Genomic DNA, 20,498 nt, shown 5'->3' with positions numbered 1-20,498 from the left:
CTTAGGTACTATATTATAGGATTTTGAAGTATACAGTACCCTAGACGTTCGATATCAATCTGCACTCGAATCCCCTTCGAGCTACCTGTATATCAAGATCTACTCAAACCCTAGTGTATTTAAGATCCTATAATTATTCAGAATTCTTGATAGCTTTAAGAATCAGTCTGTATATCAACTGTCTAATCTGATCTCTACTATCCAAAACCTTTGTCTAGTCACAGGTCTCTAGCTCTAGCCTGACAACTAAGTAACTATTATAATCTGGCTGCTTACCTACCTTCTAGTATATATTCTGGCCTACTATCTAGCCTATCAACTGGTCAATTAACTAGCCTATAAACTGGTTAATTAACCAAGACTACCACTACTATACTAGAGTAAAATTAATTAGTTATCTTATAGAACGTTCTAAAGAACCTACTTAGGTTTATACTGTCTATATAGAGATTGCTTATATAATCTCTATAGAATAGGCCTATAGCTAGATCTCCTATCGAGCTAATACAAAAAGCCCTATTTGAATAGCTTACCTACTTATCTAGTTATAAGCTATCTTACTCTAGACCCTATAAACCCTAGAGTGCCAGATTGCTAAGGCGAAACCCTAAGGGCTGAGGGGAGTGGCCGAAAAGGGTATAGTATACCCGCAGGGCCAGGCCTTGGCATCCCCATCAAAAAATCCCCTATACAAACTACCCCCCTTAGGGTTAGCCCCTTCTAGCCTAAAATCTACTAATATTTTTTAATAGACAGATAATTTCAACTATTTTATTAAAAGATCTTCAAGACCCGATCGGAAAATACTAAGATTTAAGGTACTTAGGGGGGGGTTACGAGTTCAAACCTTAAATGCCGTAACCCCCCCCCTTGCCAAGACTTGTTAATGCGGATAACCCCCCCCCCTTACGGGCCCGACTATGTTTAGGACCAGTATACGACTTTCCTCTGACGGTTTGCGACCGCAGTACCGTGGACTATGAATCCCAGGCCACTGCAATGGACATTGTTACTAGTAACTACATAAACGAAAATACTCGCATATACTTTGACGATAGTCACAAATGGTACTATTGGCATGGCCTACAGGCCGACGAGATAATCGCCTTCGTACAGGCAGATTCCCAAGAGGAGAACCGAGCAGGTATGATAAATTCTACCCTATCGCCTAGAGAATTCATTTCCCCGAATTTTGACACTAAAATTTATTGAATCAGGGGTTCCCCATACGGCGTTTTACGACGCTCGCAATACTAATGAGACACAATTGCGGGAGAGTATTGAAGCTAGAGTGTTTGTTTACTTTGACTGAATGTAGTTCTCAAACGCCTTGACCACACAAGTGCACGTGCATTGTAGCGGTGTATAATGAATATACCATTCAAACTTTTACATATGTACTATGGATCACAACCCTGAAACCAACATTTAAACCTATCGCCTAGACTTTCCAAGCCGTTCTTTACTATGGAACCAGTCTCCGTACCTCATCAGTAAGCCCAAGGGAGGAATAAAAGCGGCTGCGATCAAAGCTAGAACGGTGTTACCCCAGCCCTGTCCAATACTATCATATAAAGCCGGGCCTATCAATGGCAGAAAAGCGCCAGCAATCGCTCGGAAGATGACACCACCAGCTATAGCGGATGCACCATGAATTTCATAAACATCCACCACATATGTCTCAGCCGGTATGGCAGAAAGCGTCATGCTGAATCCTGCAGCGCACGTCCCGATGAGCGGCACGATGTATTGAACATGGAAATGTAATGTCCATCCGTAGACCAGGAAGCCGACAGGAAGAATTATTGCTGCAAAAATTAGATGAATCAGTCGGGATTCCTGTTTGAATGCGTCGCCCTTCGTCTCTCGCTGGTGGGTCATGTAGCGGTCGGAAGTGACACTGTAGAAGATCAAAGCGACGGTGTTGCCGATCGCGAGACTCAAAAAAGTCAAGCCAACTGAGCCGCTAGAGAACACTTTGGGTACGTCGTTTCCATGTTTTCCGTGAGCGTGGCAAGAATCAATGAGACCAATGCGTATGTTATGGCCATGTAGCTTGTGGTCAGAATGAGGATGGGGGACTGTGCCAGTATCTGCATTGGTTTTATGGCGCTTTCGAGCATGGTGGATTCATCGACAAGGGCTTGGTGTTTCGAATGATACTTCTTCTCATCCGCACGCTCCTCTTGCAACCTCTCTGCCTTTCGCCTCAGAATCACCACCGTGTATGTTTCCCGGAGCACAGTCAGCAATAGAAAGCTGAAGAATCCAAGTATGATAGCTGCCAGCCAAATCGACCATCGCCAACCCAGGCTCTGTGCGATATACGATCCGGCGATAGGTGAGATAAAATCAGCTATCATTTGCGTCCCCATAACCAATGCCATTGCCTGGCCGGTTCGTTCCATTTGGAACAGATCCCCGACGATGGCGGGTCCGAGAGTGAGAATCGACAGGAAGCAACCCGTTAGGAATCGGAACGCAATCAACATGGGAATGTTTACGCTCAGGGCGCTGGCGATCAAGCAAAGGAGCGCGAGGAAATTTCCGATATGGAAGACAGGAAGTCGACCGAATCTTTCGGAGAGCGGTGCAATGAAAAACGGACCAATTCCTTCTCCAAGCTCCCAAATCGTGACGAGCAAGGTCTGGTCGACCTTGCTATGCGAATTAAACTCTTGTAAGATCTGCGGCGTCGTGGGCACAATCGTCATTGTCGAAAAGACGCTAATTCGGTCAGTCGATGAAGGAGGGTATACAGACCTGCGAGATAAAAAAAGAAAAGATGCCTACCTGACGAAACCCATCCATGAGACAACAAACACAATCAGCCATTTATGCGTTGACGACCAGTTCAAGGGGTTCTCTGGGTCGTTCTCCTCGAAATCCACGAGGACAACATCTGAATCGCCTTCTCTGATGGCATATTCCAATGGAATTTCGGCGGTCCTCTCATTCTCGCTTTCTGCCGCAGTCACATGTTCTTTGTCCGGCTGTTTTTGCTGCTCAAGTGAAGATAAAATAGGGACTGGGTGGGTAGTAGCCCCGTCGATGAAAGACATAAGTGTGAAGTGGTTGGAATGTACCAACAGTCTCTTCTCAACTGCTGAGATAGCAGGTACAAAGAGGAAAATGGGAAACAAAGCAAACGAAGAGGCAATTAAAGAGCCAACATGGTGCATCAGGTGAGGGATCTAACACGCAATATCCGAGGCGTAGATTGAGAAAGCTTAGACAGAAGTTCTCTAGAATTTTACATAATATTACTTTCCAACCTTGGAAGGTTACATGTCCTTTTGCATTTGAAACGGCACAATTCACCGACCAATCGATGGCGCATTCTCACACATCTTCAACCTATCATGATCTATTTCGTTTTCTTATCAACGAGCCACATGATTGGCCCGATGTACCCCATCTTTCCGTCCACGCTCCATCTGTCCAGAGGGCACGCTCCAGTCTGAGACTATAGAGCGATCAATAACCGTACGGGCCGTGGCTTGGGGAAGAAAAGGTTCCTCCTGGTATAACTTTCCATGTTGGAAAGAAGAATTCCGGATATTGCAATACAGGCTTTTATTGGACTAATTTGTGTAACACTTCAGAAGAGGAACAGAACTGGAGAACTGCAATCCTGACCGCCCCGAGAGAACGCCAACTGGCAACACCTTCATTCACACTCACATCTCCACTCCTGGGGTTATGTATGGTAGCCTACAAACATGCAGCAAAATAGGCGGCTAGCAAAAAATTATTTATCAGAGCTACGATCGAATTCATGATTCAACTATTTCTCTAAGCATCGATTCTTTTCTGTTAAGCAGGGCTACGAGGTTCTAGTTGCTGCTTTTATTAATAGTACTTGAACGCAGATCCACTTTGGACGCTCAAGCTCCGATTTAATCCGGACTCGGGGATTGCCGGACTAGTCTGAAGTAGTTCCTGGAGGAAACCAAACCTGGGGGGTGCGAAACTATTAACCCGCATCCCGGTGAAATGAAATGCCCTATGTGATGAAACAGCCGCGAGGTACCTACAGAGTCGAGCATCTTTATTCTCTGACCACAAGTTAATTGTTATTCGAGAATAGGGAATACCTCAATTAGATGACAATTGTCATCAGTGATATTGAAAAACAAAGAAAATACTACGTCCCAATACTGAAGTACAAGATGTCATATACAGCTAGGAAACCTGCCGTTGACTACTGGGACGCCAAGATCACCCATCAAGACGCCAGAGGCGTGGACCAAGGATAGTCTTGCGTGATAATGCCTTTCTGATCGCGGTCGTTATCTTTATATGATACCACGATAATTTGGGCTATCGGAATTTTGATCTGAGCGAAATTCTTACCTTTAAAGAGGTACAAAAATGGCAACTTTTTAGCAGTTGAATACACGGGAAAATAACAATGGTGTAAAGTCGTGTATGAAATATACAGCTGCCGCTTAATATAGAAGTCGCCCCACAGCCCGTCTGTAACTATTACGGGAAGGTACCTCGCTAGGCTCAGGCCGACGATCAGGTGATTACCACGGCCGTCTGCGAGAAATAATTCTGCGTGGTAAGAGAAGCCCTGCGTGAGATTGTCCGTCCCTTGCGGTCTTGTTGGCCAGCGACCGGAAAGCGCTCACTTAGAATTCTCAGGCACGAATCCGAAGATCAAGACACGTCCCGACTGGCAGCCAAGCACCACGGCTAATCCAGACTGTCCTGCAGCAGAACAGGTTGGGCGATATGTGGGGGGCAGCCAGAGCCAGTTCTGTGAACGCCGTGTGATCCAGAACTTATCGGAACTGATACCGTAAAATTGATATTCAGGTTTTTGCGACAGTAGGCTTGCGCTGAGTGCCTGGGGTTCTGAAGCAACAACATCTGTCGAAGTGGTTGGGGTAGGTATTGGCGAGTCGCGGAGCGCGACAATTCCAATGTCAGTGTGAAGGGAAGAGCCGGTAGCGTCGAAAGAAATATTGCTAACAGGAGAGCCAATGCTGAGGGTCTAGAGGCAGGCGCCGGTCTGTGTATTCCAGATCTTGATCGTCATGCCGTATGACCCGGACGCGACGCGGTTGCTGTCGGGAGAGAACACCACTGGATATACACTGCTGCCATGGCCCTTCAGCGTCTGTAGGCAGGCGCCAGTATACATATCCCAAATCCTAATCACCTGGTCGTGCGACCCGGACGCAATACGGCTACTGTCGTGGGAGAACACCACTGATCTGATCCAGCTTTTATGACCCTCCAGCGTCTGCAGGTAAGCACCGGTCTGCGTATCCCAAATCTTGATCGTCTTATCCTCCGACCCGGACGCGACGCGGCTGCTGTCGGGAGAGAACACTAGTGAGGTTATATAATCGTCATGGCCCTCTAGCGTCTGCAGGCAGGCCCCGGTGTGCATATTCCAGATCTTGATCGTCTTATCCTCCGACCCGGACGCGATGCGGCTGCTGTCGGGAGAGAACACCACTGCGGTGACTGTGCGATCATGGCCCTCTAGCGTCTGCAGGCAGGCGTCAGTGTGCGCATCCCAGATCTTGATCGTCTGGTCGTACGACCCGGACGCGACACGGCTGCCGTCAGGAGAGAACACCACTGAGGTGACCCTGTCATCATGACTCTCCAGCGTCTGCAGGCAGGCGTCAGTGTGCGCATCCCAAATCTTGATCGTCTGGTCGTACGACCCGGACGCGACACGGCTGCCGTCAGGAGAGAATACTACCGAGGTGACCCTGTCTTCATGACCCTCCAGCGTCTGCAGGCAGGCGCCAGTATGCGCAACCCAGATCTTAACCGTCTGGTCGCACGACCCAGACGCGATGCGGCTGCTGTCGGGAGAGAAAACCACTGAGTTGACATAATCGTTATGGCCCTCCAGCGTCTGCAGGTAATCACCGGTCTGCGCATCCCAGATCTTGATCGTCTTGTCCAAAGACCCGGACGCGACTCGTTTGCTGTCGTAGGAGAACATCACTGAGTTGACATAATTTTCATGGCCCTCCAACGTCTGCAGGCAGGCCCCGGTGCGTGTATTCCAGATCTTGATTGTCTTATCGTACGACCCGGACACGACGCGGCTGCTGTTAGGAGAGAACACCACTGCTGTGACTGAGCGATCATGGCCCTTCAGCGTCTGCAGGCAGGCGCCGGTATGTGCATCCCAAATTTTGATCGTCTGGTCATACGACCCGGACGCGACACGGCTGCTGTCAGGAGAGAACCCCATCGAGTTGACATAATCGTTATGGCCCTTTAGCGTCTGCAGGCAGACGCCAGTGTACGCATCCTAGATCTTGATCGTCTTGTCATACGACCCGGACGTAACGCGGCTGCTGTCAGGAGAGAACACCACTGAGGTGACCCTGTCATCATGACCCTCCAGCGTCTGTAAGCAGGCGCCGGTATGCGCATCCCAGATCTTAATCGTCTTGTCCAAAGACCCGGACGCGACGTGGCTGCTGTCGTGGGAGAATACCACTGAGCATACATAACCGTCATGGCCCTCCAGCGTCTGCAGGCAGGCGCCGGTGTGCGCATCCCAGTCATCTCCCATTGGCGGCATCATCCTGACATCTTTGGGCTGCTCGTGCTGGAACAGCTGCTTGATCATACTCCGCGTTGGACTGAATACAAGTCTACATCCGTACGCCTGAAGGGGGCTATTCTCAATCGCACCTCGGTGATATAGACTGAACCGATATGCATCTTGGACGAGGCTGCTCAGTTTGGCTGCTGCCGATTGTTCCTATAACGGTATTAGAGCAGTTTCAATCCCTGAAAATGAACACATACCGATACGAGATCCCTCAGTCTCTTTATCGACATGATTCCATCCGTCATGCTTCGCAGGAGGCTTAGTGCCTCCAGCCAGTAGAGACATTGCGATCGAAGAAATATGTCGACGATACCACTATCCTGGAGATCTTCATATGATCTGCTTTCTCGTAGATGGTCGACCCAGTAAAGATATGAGTACCGGGTACCTGCGAGCAGATCGGAGTCGGGGGGCTGCACCTGTGTAATGTGAGTGGCTAAGGCGCGCAGCCCGTATATATCCCGGCGCAACATCTTCCTCATCAACTGGAGGGACTGTGTGAACATTCGGTAATGGGCAACCGCAGGGTTAGACGAGAAGATGCTCTGTCCGCCCTTTCCCATCAGGTAGTCCTTAGCAGACTGATGCACGAAGTAAATGCTTTCGTCGCGGACTGTGAGAAACGAGCCGCTCCTCTTGATTATTGTCACTAGGTTCTTGGCCTTTCCGGCGATCTCGTCTGGGAGTCCCGAAACTACCCCTAACTCCAATAGCTGAAGTGGCCGATAAGCCAGGGTGGCAGCTGAGAGGAGAAGCTGACAGAACTTTCGGGTTCGGGGCGCTTCTTGTTCGATCTGGTCTATCATTCGCGCATACATATCATCCAACCCTGTCGGTACATCATCCACCACCTGTTTCACATCCCAGCTATCAACACCCTGGAGTTCCTGGACCACGAGCGCCACCCAGAGAAACGTTCCTTCGGCTTTCTTCTCGAGGGTCTGCTGAACATATTCTAGCAAAGTATCATCATCCTCCAGAGACTCAAGTTCCGCTATCCTGTTCGAGATGTAAGCTCTGATAGCCAGAGACACGGATTCTGCGTTTTCCTGTAATTCCAGGCTCAGTATTGACTGCGAGTCATCAAGCCTTTTGCGCTGATCAACGTGGTTCCGGCTGGATATAATCCATTTGACGTGCGGTAATCCCCTTATCTCTAGTAAAATAAGCCGTAAGAGTTTATCTCGGTCCTCCACGCTTTCGTCCAGGGCATCAACCACAATGTACATCATATCCAGGCTAGGATCACGTAGGATATCCATTAACATATTGCATAGTGCAGCCCACGCATCCCCATCGCTAAATAGTGGTTCTCCAGTGTCCCTGAATCTCTCCTGCACGTGTGAGAGGAATAGTGGCTGCTGCTTCACGAGCATATAAATCAAACCACGCAGGACAGCATGAGCGTTACTCAGCTTGGGATCGGTGGCTTGGCAGAAAAAGAACGATAGGAGGGTCTTGGCTTGGGGATCTTCCAGCTTCGTAGTAGATCGAAGCTCGTCGATGATGCCACAGAGTAGCATGGTCTTGCCTTTGCCAGGGTCTCCCTTAACCCAGAGGACCTGGCTGTCGTTGTTCTCGCGCCAACACTGGAACTGCGGATGACACAGAATCCAGTCGTAGGACTCTTTGAGTGCCGCCCCCCTTGTCTGGTAGATGTTCGTCTTGACGTCGCGCGGATTAGTTACTGCGAAGTATTCGAGGCAGCGATCCATGCTTTGTCTGTCTTGGTGTTGCGAGCTTTATGTTAGACTGGGCATCGTCGAGGGGAAAACTTGATGTTTAGACTTACGATCAACATGCATATGGAAGGTGCTGGATTGGTACCCTGTTAGCATGGGATCTCAAGTCATATTATCGTTGATCTGGGCTTACGCGTGTTGAAAATTCCCCTGAGCCTGGACAGTGCCCCCATTGTTATCCCACTGTTGTCTCCTCATGGAGATGACCAGTCATCTAACTCTGGCTAAGTCCGCTGTATAGTGAGTTGAGCGTATCTAGCAGTCGCTCTGCAGTACGCCACTACAAGCAGAGAAATTCGATAGGTGACAGAATTTGAGCCGTCGTTACAAGATCAATCAGAAAAGCATCCGCTTTGCACATGATTGAAGAGCCAGGTCATCAAGCTGAACCCACTGCAGCTAGCAGGGCTGGACCCATCAAAATCTTGCATGGGGTTTGAACAGGTATGGCATCTGTCTTCTGGCTCCGCGGTAGCTGCTGCTCTAGCGGCACGCCATGCGGAAATCGGATAGTTGCCTGCACGTGGCGCACAATTCACTGCCGCCCGCCCCTTCCTTCGGGCAATCGTGTGGAGAACAGCGCTCCTCCTATGTGACGGATTGCTCCGAGCTGCATCGTATTTGCCACGTCGCGTTCCCGCGGTTGCAAATCATTCGTTCCAGTGGGGCAGCCTACAGTATCGACGTAAGATTGACCCTTTCTCTGGCGAGCAGAGCACGGACCGTTTCCAGCCGCAAGCTCCAGCACTCCGGCGACCGCAGCGCCCAACCATCTAGTATTTAAAGAGGCCATGTAACTTACCTACTCCAAGTCGGTCTCTCTGATACAAAAATGACCACATTGCCCCAAGAACTACGCATAATAACCCATCTCGAGCTCCGCCAAGCCTATCATCATCAACCAATCTATAACTTCACACAGAGCCACGCGCACCCTTACTGAGATGACGGGCGCGGAAGTAATTAGTGTGGCATCTGGGCTTGCAGGTCTTTTTACCACGACCATTACCTGGTTTGACTATATCTACGTTGCCAGAAAGGCGGCCCCGCAACTACAGTCCCTGATCGTGAAGCTTAGCAGTGCGCAACTAAGACTAACGCGCTGGGGCCAGGCTGTCGGTCTCACAGGCTCAGATATCGAGGACGAGGAATCGCTGAAAAGCTCGGGCTCATTCCAGCTCGACGAGGAGCAGGAGAATCAGGCTATACGGACATTTCGGATCTTGGTGACTCTTTTCGAAGAGTCTAAGAAAATCTGTAACAACGAACGCAAAGGAAAGTCCGAGGATGACCCTGAAGTGAAGGCGAACGAAATAAAGCCGTTCGGCCAGGATGGCTTCAAGTGGAGCGCTATGCACTGTTACCTCCATGAGACAATGCAAAAGATTGTCCACGAGCGTAGAAACAAGATGTCAGTTCCTCGACTCTTCAAATTTGCTATCTACGACGAGAAGCATCTCGAGAAGCTAGTCAAGGACATCAATGATCACATTGACGCACTATACCAAATTTACACTCCTTCTGTGAGCGATGAAGAAGAGGCAGGTGAGGAGGAAATGGATAAGCTTCTCAAAGTCATAAAGGAATTACGCTCTGCATCGGAGCGGGATCCAGTTATTAACACGGCTGCTAAGAACATACTGGAGCAAAGTGTAAGTGGAGCTCGATCTTATTCTCCTTTCTTCGATCTCTCATCCTGTTGTTGATTTAAGCAGAATAAAAACATGACCTTCAACACCACGGACTCTACTGTCCAGAAAATAGGGCAGGATCAGCAAGGTTACTATGAAATAACGGTCGGATCTGATGTAAGCAAAAGAAGATAACGCTACGTTGATCAGCTGGCTGCAGTTCGAAACAGGTTAAAGGTTTCAAAAATATTGAAGACAAATCGGAGTTCACGCCTGCGAATTACGCTCTTTCTTTAATTAATACAGCTAGTATACTTACATTTGTACCGTCACTAGGAGGTGGTGTGCTGAGAGGATGGAGAAATATATAAATTCAAGTCGCCGGCTATTTATAGTACCGAGGTACTTCTGCGCGGTAAATTGTTGGAGATACGGAATAGTCTAAGATTATTCTAAACTGTCAAATGAGTCTGTAAATCTAAGACCGAACAATAGTCATTCATATCCTATGCTTGAACCTCCTGCTCAGCCTTGCGCTTTTCCTCCGATTTCGAAAGCTGTTTATTCTTGGCTTTTGACCTCTTTTTTTCTGGGTAGAGCCTTGTTTCGCTACCTCTATGTCACGTTTCTTTTGCGCCACAATAATATCTTTGTAGCTCATTACTTCGGCATGACCTATGACTGTTTGGCCCCTGGATTGTCGAGAAGTCTTTTCATTATTCTGCTTAAATAGAATCCGGTTCTCCTCTAGCAACAAGGCGCGCTCCACAAAGACTTTTTCGGCCGCGCGGCTCAATGTCTAAAGACAACGTTTGCATATATTTTCTAGACTCTGGATATCTTGCTCGACCTCCCTCCGAAGCAAGGAAAAGTGATGAGAGGTGTTTGGAGTACGACAGAGATTAGAGGGTACGGTCCTATAGTCCACAGGGACTGCGGTCTGTACCTCAGCCTAGGGCACTGGGAAGTTTCGGAGGACGCGAGACTGATCGAAAGGAAAGAGGCCGCTTCTCGACCAGGCAGATCGTATATTGCGGGGTGTGAATGCCTCTTTTTGGGCGCGATTATAAAGATAGGTAAAGTGTGACTTACCGATATTACTTGCCCTAGCCTGACAGGCCTGTTTAACCTATGCCTGGTACGCTGTTTTCAGAGGACTAAAGACACCTACATCGTACGGCTGCAGTTTATAAGACGTATAAGAAGGGAGACGATATAGGATGATACAGTTAGTAAAGCAGAATTTCATAACCTCTAAAGACTTATAGGTGCCGAAGCCGTCGCAGATCAAGAGTCGTGGCCGATTGCCCGCTCGGTCTTGAGTCTGCGGATCGAATATATGTTCTACCCAGTACAGACTGATTTCTGTGTTTGTATAGCCTGTTTTAGAGCAGGCATAATGCTACCCGGGGGTAGCATAAGTGGTCTACGAACTGCGGTACGTAATGGCCGGCCAGATAATGAGAGGATACAGGAATCGACCATCGGCTGAGATGTATTTAATTACTGTGACTAGCGTCCTCTTTATCGTGGTCCCTCTGTGTTTTCTCAAATCTTCTTTGCTAACGAGCACCTTAAGGGAGTTAAGAACGCTGAGTAGAACTTATGTCTTGTCTATATTATACATATTCTCCGGGAGAATGGCTGGATCGGCTAGCTCTCGGCCGATGATAGCAAACCAGTGTCGGACTTTGTCTTTAATCTGCCGGTTATCTCGCTTCTAATCGATCGCTCGCAGCCGTCGCGCTTTTAACTGTGGATGTCGTCGATAGAAGCCCTGCGGCTAATTCTTTCCCGGAGGTCGGACCTTGAGGCTGGGGTCTGTAATCTGGAAAATCGAAGACCGCTGGCGCACGATGATCAGGGCGAGCGATCTTAGAAACTTAACTGGAAGAGGATAGCCGCTGTCTGCCAGCCGCAATATATATTCAACGAGGGCTTGCTCCTCTTGCGGGGTGAGATACTGCTGATTGGCAGCTTTGTCGGCGACAGAAGGCTTGTCATTGGCCCGCCGCCACAGGGTGGACGCGGGGATCCCGGTCGATCTCGACCGAATTGCGTCCGATGTACGCACAAGACGTTGATGGGCTGGAGACATTGTGGTCCTTTTTTAGTCCATTTCCTGACTGGCATATCCTACTTGAAAAGGAAACCAGGCCGTGAATTGTGAATGAGTATGAACACTGTAGAATCTTGTACGTGAATAGCACGTTGTACATTCCAAAACACATTATATATGCTCAATTGGTTGTATTTGAATTTGAGGTTCTTTGAAATCAAATTTCACCAGCCAGACCCAACTATTTCACTACAATCCTGAGGATACCCCTCATTGGCTCTGTATGCGAAGCTTCGCCGCGGTGTCAACGATGTCTTAAATAAGCTGAAATGTCGGCCCATAGACGTGATGACTGTTGGTGTTTTCACCAGCATCAAGTAATTGCTACGGGTTTAACATTCATGCCTGAACTTTGCAGAACTTTTGGCAACGGTGAGTCTACACTGATTAATAGCCCAACCCCCCTGTTTTTGACCGTTAAACAGCAAGAGAGGACTTGAATCCTGCGATTTGAGCATAGTCTCTGGGTATACAATTATTATCAAAACAAATGTATATGACTATTGAATTCAATGCTGTAGTCTTATCGACAAAGATTACAGTATACATAGTCAGATAGCGCATGTTTTGACCGTTGAACTCCAAGACTCTTGCATTTGAATGCTGTCAGTTGAGCAAAGGTGAACAATGTTGTGTTAAATTGATAGGGCGATGGTGTTGATGGAAAAGAGCTCAGGTTTTGACCATCAACCATATTTGAACTACAGTATAGAACGTGCAATCTTCCAGCGTTTGGCAGTTTTCACCAGCTTAAATTGAACGGTTGATTTTGGTGGAACCCCGCATTCTGCGCTGGTGTGAGTCAGTGGTCACGTGGAGTTCAGGGTCTACGCGATCCCCCGAGGAACAGAAACTTTTTCGTTTCGCCCTGGATGTGGGATCACTTAAGGCACTTTGTTGGTAGGGCTAATCTTGAAGAGGCTAGCTCTGGGCTAGGCCTAGTAAGGTTGGTTTGAATTACAGCGCCCGGTGTTGAAGGCCATTGCACTACGGCGAGTAGGGAAGATACAAGCTCCCAGGTAATGAGAAATTTGAGGTTACCCTACAGATGCCCAAGATACGGCCTCAATTCATGTTCTATGAAAGACCATGAAAAAAAAAAACAGGTGACTGTCAGCTTTGTCCGCGATTAGATTAACATCATTTTTGAATATTTTGGGCAACCCAGGACGGGTCAAAACCCCACGCGCAGGGACATGAAGGCGCAAACCCGCGGAGTTCCTGTGGGCGAGAAAAAAAGTCAAACTCAACAAAGTCCCGCATTTGAAGAGGTCCAGCTATGTGTGCCCCAGTAGAAGCCGGAGCGCCGGCAGTGCAGGAGTGATGCATTACTTGCGGCTGGAAGGCGGTCCATGCGACGCGCTCGTCGGAGAATGGGGCATTGTCACCTCCACTCAGAGAGCTGCCCTATAAGAACGAGTGATCTGCAACAGCGGGGAAATAACATGGCAGTGCGAGATGCGATGCGTTGCGGTCCATCACGCTGCATAAGCGTCTACTCTTTCCCATCCGATGACTCAAAGGTAGGGGCGGGCGGTAGCAGTGAGCGACTTCGAGGCAACAGGCCAATATCTGCATCGCTTTCAGCTTGATAACCCCGCCTTTTAATCAAATGCACGTTTCTCCTCCCGAAATTTTGCTGGAAACGCTAATCTTGTCGTAGGGCAGGCCGATTGATCATTGTTTGACTCGGTCTCCAGAATGGAGAGTCAACGGGTAGATAACTATCGGGGAAATGTCCAAGCTCAAGGGAGTTTTAAAAATTCGTAAGAACGAATTGATGATTAAATGACGTCGAGAGACAGTACTGACATTTTATCATCCAAGGACGTTCAACATGTATGTTGGAGGTACGTCTGAATCCAAACCGGTCCCTCGGAAGTCCCAAATCTAACGTACGCCAGCCCAAGACTACGATAGACAAAGCACGAACCGCTGCCTCGACTACCTAGCAGTGACAGATCCGCGTGACACCAAGTTGACTATCCGCCAGACAAGGGGAGCCGCTCTCAAGGAATCCTATGTCTGGATCCTCCGCCATCCTCAGTTCCAATGTTGGCGCGATAGCAACGACAGCCAGGTCCTTTGGATCAAGGGTAACCCCGGCAAAGGCAAGACGATGCTACTCTGTGGCATCATCGACGAGCTTTACCCGACCTCAAAGCTGGCAGATCCTCAAGCCAAAACCCTCCTATCGTTCTTTTTCTGCCAAGCCACCATCCCCAAGCTGAGTAACGCTCATGCTGTCCTGCGCAGTTTGATCTACATGCTTGTGGACACGCAGCCAGTGTTACTCTCCTCTATACAAAAAAGATTTAAGGACACCGGGGAGCTGCGATTTAGGGATGCGGAGGTATGGGTTGCCCTGTGCAATATGTTCTCAGATATCTTACAGAGCGCGAGCGCAGACAAGATCTATATTGTGGTCGATGCTCTCGACGAATGCATGCAGGACGAAGGCAAACTATTACAATTCATTCTCCATAAGACAAATAAATTGCCGCATGTTAAATGGATCATTTTGAGCCGGAACTATGTTGAGCAACGCACAAGGCTCGTAAACTCGCAATCAGTACTGAGCCTAGAATTACAGGAGAAATGCAGATCTTGTATCGGTGGCTATTGGAGCTTATATTTCCAACAGAATAGCAGAGCTTAAATCTCTACAGGACGATGATACCTTACTAGAATATGTTCAGCAGACCCTCCAGAAGAAAGCCGAAGGAATATTTCTCTAGGTGGCTCTCGTCGTCCAGGAACTCCAGAATATCGATAGCTGGGATGTGAGTAGACATCGCCATAACCCATTTTGGGTTGAACATGCCGACCCAAAACCCAACCCACTGGGTTTTGGGTTATAGTAGCTAGAACCCAACCCAACCCAAAACCCAGTGGGTTATAAATGGGTAACCCATTTCGACCCATTTGGACCCATTTTAGCATAATTTTTCATAATTTTTCATAATTTTTATGTACTGTATTCGAATACCAGTTCTATATCTTTTTTTTCTAGAAGGATTTAGAACTTAATATTTTATATATAGCTTTGTCTAATATTAATTATTCTATATTTAAAATTTAGGATCTAAATATTAAGTATTAAAAAAGTTATTAAGAAAGTAAGACTTTGTATAAAGATATATATATAATCTAGTAGGGTATACCACTATCTTTACTATACAACTCTGTAATTTATTTTATTTTTTAATATACTATTTTTAACCTTTTTAACCTGTAATATATATATTTTTAATATAGAATAATAATATTATTAAATAAAAAACTAAAAATACCTATATATAAGGCCCTAAAACAGCTCTGATACATACAGTATTTGAAGGCTTGGCATATTTGTCCTGTTTACACCAAAATGGGGACCCACTGGGTCCCCATGTGGGTTTTGGGTTAAGGGCCTCAACCCAAAACCCATCAATGGGTTATAAGAATTAGACCCAAAACCCATTTTGGGCTGGGTTGGGTTGGGTTGGGTCATGGTTGACATGGGTTCTGGCGATGTCTATTCTCGAGATAAAGAGTTACCTGGGATGATCAAAAACTATAGATACTGCCTTGCATGTCTTCGTGGTGAATCAATCATCCCAAATCCAGCAGCAATCTCGCTTCTCAAATCTCGATCATCGAGGTGCACCATAGCGATATGAACCCATCCTACTTGAAGGTTTCTTCTCGGTGCTTTGATTGCCATCTCCTTGTGTCAGGATCTGAAGCCTGCCTGTCTCAATCAAGTCAATCTCGCTCCTCGATACAAACCACTCGCTAGAGCTGTACTGATTCCACCAGGCATCTAATTTGGGAAACCCTTCAAAAATTTGAATTCCGTAAATTTCTTCCATGGAGGTCTTAGCTGCCGCAACCGTCACATCCGCGAGATTGGGACGTTTCGCTCCTGTAAGGCTATTTGTAATGTTTCCTTCAGTCCAAAGCTGTAACCTATCCAAAAGTTTTGTGATCTGAAGTCTCGCGTATCCGGAGGCCATGAGACTTTGTTGTTCTTTTGTCATTCCACTCCACAGAAGGCTGAATTCAGTAGAGTGACGCACGTGGACATTGCACCAAGTCAGCAGCTCATTGACCAGCTGTACAATGTCTCGAATCTTGGCTGTTTGGACATAATCTTCTCCCCGCAGGTTTGCAAAACCGCGTGACGCAGGGAAAATATCCTCCAGATACTCAAGAATGCTACTAGATTCAGCAATGTAGCATTCCCCCGAAGAATATCTGGTGCGAAGGACAGGTAATGAAAATCCAGAGGGCCGTTTCTCAAGCCCCGAAATCGACTCCATGCTCAAATCTTGCGACGTGAGATTGACGAAGCATGGAATGAGAGTAATAGATGCGTTCATAAGATCACTGGCTGACAGGCCCTTGGCCCTCAAATAGTAAACCACTCGGCGAGGGTAAATACCACTAGGCCAAAACCACAAAGTTCTAGAAATGCCGTCAATTTTAGAGCTTCGGTGCGCCATGTTGGAGCGAGGGTAACGAGGTTTGGAAGAAATTATTTGTCTTTTTGAGCGAAAGGAAAGATGCGAAAGGAGAATTTTCAAAATCATGGACGCCATACTTATAAGCTTCCACAAGTTGGCCTTGAGACAGCCTCGGGACCGACTGTTCTAGTGGCAGGTTCGGAGACTTTTTTGAAACGCCCAAACTTGTAAAAGCAGAGCACGGAGACTTTCATTTAGTGGTTTAGGTGCAAAATTCTCGGAAGTGATTAAGATGAGAGTGAAGTGACAAATCGGCTACCACGGGTTTGGTGCTTAATCATGTGTAACAACTTCAAATCAGCTATCCAACTGAGGCATGAAAAGCGCAGCAATCCGAGGCCACGAGCCAAAAAAGGTCCTCTTCAAGGTCCCCCGCTTCACGATAAAGCTTCCAACTGGAAGCAAAGCGTCTAGTCTGTGTCGGAAAGGCGCGGCGAGCGGGGCACCGTCCAAAGGCTACCTCGCTCTTGCAACTTGTATGGCGTCTTTGAGCACTTAAATCTATTCGACTATTTCTTGCCGATGGATCTTTCTCTAGTGTAATTCAAGTTTCATTTCCGGAAATTCACAACCATCGAGATCTTTAAACGATTTAGCAGCACTAAATTGCTCACTTTAATGTATGTTGTTTTCAGTTCTGTCAAGGCCAGGATGAAGAGAACTTCTCCAGACTAATAAATTTCAACATATGCCAGTACAGTTATGATTTGTACGTAATTTGAAGTCAATGGTTCAGACAAATGCGTTGAACTAGGGAAATTCCTTTTAGTGGTGCTGTGCAACGATCGACTAAAGCTGGCTCCGTGGCTCGGAGACATTATTGCAGTCGTTGACAAAGTCTCCGAACACGAACCCTTTCAATAATCCAAGAACGCGCATTTTAGTAGATGCACGATTTTCCTGCAAATAAATCTGCTTAGAACCGGCTCCAACAGTATTTCCAACGAGTACGTTTTGCTAGAATAGCAAATATGACAATTGGAAGAATCCTAGCCAACGGGGCAGTGCTGGTTGATGTCTTTATTGATGTCTGTCTCGCCAGCTGCACATGGCAGCCGTGTTCGACTTGGGGTTTTTTTTCGCAATGCCAATACACGGTATATGCAGAACGTCCTCGGATGGGATCATTTGCTACCTCCAAATAGGATTACTGGAGCAAATGTCAAACTACTGGAGACTCGGTACTCCGATATGCAAGTAAAACATTGCTTCTTTTTGTGTAAAATGCTGGAATAGGCTGCCCATTCATACTAAGTGACTTACTGCGATAAAGACGTTTAGAGAATAATCGACTCCGACAGAAAACGGAATCTACGCGCTATGAGCAGTTACAAAGAAAGCTATAGTCAACTCTAGATACATGCCTTAGCGCGAGGAAGCTAAAGAAACATAGCTTCCTCGCATTCAGGGTAACCCAGATGCACCATATGGGTCCAGGTCCTCCGTTTAGCGTATATGTCTGATCTGCATTCCTGACTCCATGTTTTTTTTTTCGCTCCTGGGGGGTACCACCTTCGCCCTAGAAGTTCTATCGATGAATTATCTGGAAACGAACTCTGGGCAGTCGTCTCCCAGAGTGGTAATTTTATAAAGGGTGTCATGTAGATTCCAACGATCAAGGACCTGTATATCGAGTGAGGCTTTGAGTGATGATTTCTTACGTGGCGGGAAATGAAAAATAATTAGAAATAGGACCGGGACCCCGCAAGAGGACCGAGCCCTCGTTGAATATGAATTACGGCTGGCAGACGACGGCTATCCTCTTCCAGTTAAGTTTCTGAGATCGCTCACCCTGATTATCGTGCGCCAACGGTCTTCGATTTTCCAGATTACAGACCCCAGCCTCAAGGTCCGACCTCCAGGAAGAATTGGCCGCAGGGCTTTTATCGACGACGCCCGCAGTTTAAGCGCGACGGCTGCCAGCGATCGATTAGATGCGAGATAGCCAGCAGATCGAAGACAAGGTCCGACACTGGTTTCCCATCATTGGTCGAGAGCTGGCCGATCCGGTCATCCTCCTGAAAAATGTATATTGACGGAAATCCCGAATTAAAAAAAGAAAAGAAAACAAAAAACAAGACAACAGCCATGGATAAGACCGAACGGCAAATGCCAGACTTAGGGGCCAAAATGAGTAGGGTGTGGATACGTGGGGGCTAAAATTTAGCCCAATGACGAACAAGAACTTAGTATGAATACTGCGGGACGGAAAGTTTATGTGGAGCACATGATGTTGACCTGTCCTGGCTGACGTTTCTTCGCAGTGACTTCCTAAAAGGGAAGTGGACATTCAGGGCTAGAAGATATCCTTGAATCTAAATATTTGAAGGGTTGTTGCTCCTCTGCTAGGGTGATGGAATACTTAAAATTCTTTACTTTTCAAAAATCTACCTTGAACCTTCTCGATCCCTGCTAGCAATCATGAATTCAGAGTACTATGGAACTCCCTCTCAAAATGGGTACAGCGCCTCTGGGCCTACGCCTCCCCAGGGCCCTCCCCAAGGGTATCAGCAATCATTTCCACAACATTACGCAGAGCCTTATCTTCAGTCTCAATACTCCCAGTCTTACAACGAGCAGCAGGAAAAGACCGCCCTTGGTGAGGCCCAGGATGGTGAGCGTGGTCTTTCCGGTGCTATTGCCGGTGGTGCTGTTGGTGGTTTCGCTGGCCACAAGGTTGATCACGGCTTCCTCGGAACTATCGGTGGTGCCATTGCCGGTTCAATTGCTCAAGACGCCTTAAAAAAGCACCAGCATGAGGGTGAACAGAACCTTCCTCCCCAGGGCGGTCCCTACCCGCAGCAATTCCCTCAGCAGCCATATTCGCAAGCGGGTCCATATCAACAATATTCCCCGCAAGGTCCATATGCACGGGGCCAATTCTACCCACTGAATCAGCTGCATCACAATAGAAAGTCTGTGATGAAAAGACAGGAGGAGGTTGAAGAGCTTCAGGATAAGATCAACCGCGTTTCCCAACACATGCAGCAGGGCCCCTCTCATCATAAGATGGAGGATCTACGAAAAGACATGGAAGACTTGCAGAGGGATCTGAGGAAGGCTCAAGAGGACTATCAGAAAGAGTTGGACAAGGCGCTAGACGACGATGCTAAGAAGGGACGACACTAAGCCGCTTCGTCTGGTCGAATTCGCACATTGACATTTAGTGCTTGTATCTTACCTATTTTATACCTCTGTTTTTAAAACAGTAATCTACTATGACTTATGCCTTACTAAACTAATCTGCGAGAGCGCACTCCAAGAACACTGAGAACAACGGTCGTGGTTACGTAGCTTCATAGTCTTAATCAATTATTTACACTACCCTGATACAAATACGCCCAAATCGGCTTCGGCTGCTGTATTCTGTAACTTTAATCACGCTATGACCGTGCTGCCATAGCTCCTTGCTCTGTCGCTAGGCCCGATATCTTCGACTATTACCTGGTAGAAAAAGATTATATTTGTGAGGTTTCTTCCATGTATCCTTCTGCTCAGTACTGCTTTATTTCTGTGTAAAGCTAGACCTTTACGTAATAAGCTTTATCATTTATTAACGATTCTCCGTCAACTGCCCGCGCTTAAGTAGCTTCACTCAATATGACCAGATTATCTAACTACACAAGGTATGTTAGCCCGTTGATCTTGCCATGACTGTCGTCGCCAGAATCGGGTATCTACAATTAACAAATCACCGCGGTGTCCTGCCTGTCGATTAGCATCTTTACCGCCTTTAGTCGAGAGCCGTGTAGCGCTCCGGTTCCTGCAAATTCGCACGATCTTCACTGCAGCCGTTGTCGGACGGGTCATCTCCTTGACTTGTCCTCCATTATGGCTTTTGTCATGACTATAGAAAGTGATTACAACGAGGAAAGAGGGGATGTCGGAAGGCAATCTATT

At 47.3% G+C, this 20,498-nt stretch overlaps 9 protein-coding genes across 9 annotated transcripts; 3 read left to right on the top strand and 6 right to left on the bottom strand.

The window, feature by feature from the left end:
* Positions 1-1,434: 1,434 nt before the first annotated feature.
* On the bottom strand, positions 1,435-3,087 carry N7509_013996 (uncharacterized protein; the record flags this gene model as incomplete). The annotated part of the gene is made up of 3 exons (XM_056638633.1): positions 2,794-3,087; positions 1,987-2,763; positions 1,435-1,966 (listed from the first exon to the last, which is right to left on the bottom strand). The coding sequence occupies exons 1-3, from the start codon at positions 3,060-3,062 to the stop codon at positions 1,435-1,437; spliced, it is 1,578 nt and encodes a 525-aa protein (XP_056482140.1). The 5' UTR covers positions 3,063-3,087.
* Positions 3,088-5,002: 1,915 nt separating this feature from the next.
* On the bottom strand, positions 5,003-6,229 carry N7509_013995 (WD40 repeat domain-containing protein; the record flags this gene model as incomplete). The annotated part of the gene is made up of 1 exon (XM_056638632.1): positions 5,003-6,229. The coding sequence occupies one exon, from the start codon at positions 6,227-6,229 to the stop codon at positions 5,003-5,005; it is 1,227 nt and encodes a 408-aa protein (XP_056482139.1).
* A 60-nt stretch (positions 6,230-6,289) lies between these two features.
* N7509_013994 (WD40 repeat domain-containing protein) lies at positions 6,290-6,613 on the bottom strand (the record flags this gene model as incomplete). Its single annotated transcript, XM_056638631.1, has 1 exon — positions 6,290-6,613. One exon carries the CDS (start codon positions 6,611-6,613, stop codon positions 6,290-6,292), a length of 324 nt encoding a protein of 107 aa, XP_056482138.1.
* Positions 6,614-6,759: 146 nt separating this feature from the next.
* On the bottom strand, positions 6,760-8,313 carry N7509_013993 (Vegetative incompatibility protein HET-E-1; the record flags this gene model as incomplete). Its single annotated transcript, XM_056638630.1, has 1 exon — positions 6,760-8,313. The coding sequence occupies one exon, from the start codon at positions 8,311-8,313 to the stop codon at positions 6,760-6,762; it is 1,554 nt and encodes a 517-aa protein (XP_056482137.1).
* A 971-nt stretch (positions 8,314-9,284) lies between these two features.
* Positions 9,285-10,046, top strand: N7509_013992 (uncharacterized protein; the record flags this gene model as incomplete). Its single annotated transcript, XM_056638629.1, has 1 exon — positions 9,285-10,046. One exon carries the CDS (start codon positions 9,285-9,287, stop codon positions 10,044-10,046), a length of 762 nt encoding a protein of 253 aa, XP_056482136.1.
* A 1,708-nt stretch (positions 10,047-11,754) lies between these two features.
* Positions 11,755-12,069, bottom strand: N7509_013991 (uncharacterized protein; the record flags this gene model as incomplete). Its single annotated transcript, XM_056638628.1, has 1 exon — positions 11,755-12,069. One exon carries the CDS (start codon positions 12,067-12,069, stop codon positions 11,755-11,757), a length of 315 nt encoding a protein of 104 aa, XP_056482135.1.
* A 1,858-nt stretch (positions 12,070-13,927) lies between these two features.
* N7509_013990 (uncharacterized protein) lies at positions 13,928-14,749 on the top strand (the record flags this gene model as incomplete). Its single annotated transcript, XM_056638627.1, has 2 exons — positions 13,928-13,940; positions 14,046-14,749. The coding sequence occupies 2 exons, from the start codon at positions 13,928-13,930 to the stop codon at positions 14,747-14,749; spliced, it is 717 nt and encodes a 238-aa protein (XP_056482134.1).
* Positions 14,750-15,725: 976 nt separating this feature from the next.
* Positions 15,726-16,394, bottom strand: N7509_013989 (uncharacterized protein; the record flags this gene model as incomplete). Its single annotated transcript, XM_056638626.1, has 1 exon — positions 15,726-16,394. One exon carries the CDS (start codon positions 16,392-16,394, stop codon positions 15,726-15,728), a length of 669 nt encoding a protein of 222 aa, XP_056482133.1.
* Positions 16,395-19,019: 2,625 nt separating this feature from the next.
* N7509_013988 (uncharacterized protein) lies at positions 19,020-19,727 on the top strand (the record flags this gene model as incomplete). The annotated part of the gene is made up of 1 exon (XM_056638625.1): positions 19,020-19,727. The coding sequence occupies one exon, from the start codon at positions 19,020-19,022 to the stop codon at positions 19,725-19,727; it is 708 nt and encodes a 235-aa protein (XP_056482132.1).
* Positions 19,728-20,498: the final 771 nt, after the last annotated feature.

Source organism: Penicillium cosmopolitanum (assembly GCF_028827165.1).
Source record: "Penicillium cosmopolitanum strain IBT 29677 chromosome Unknown utg000012l:1.0-3308103.0:1.0-3310761.0, whole genome shotgun sequence".
Classification (NCBI taxonomy): Eukaryota; Fungi; Ascomycota; class Eurotiomycetes; order Eurotiales; family Aspergillaceae; genus Penicillium; species Penicillium cosmopolitanum.
Note: the sequence above shows the minus strand (reverse complement) of the source record. Positions and strands in the feature narration are given on the sequence as shown.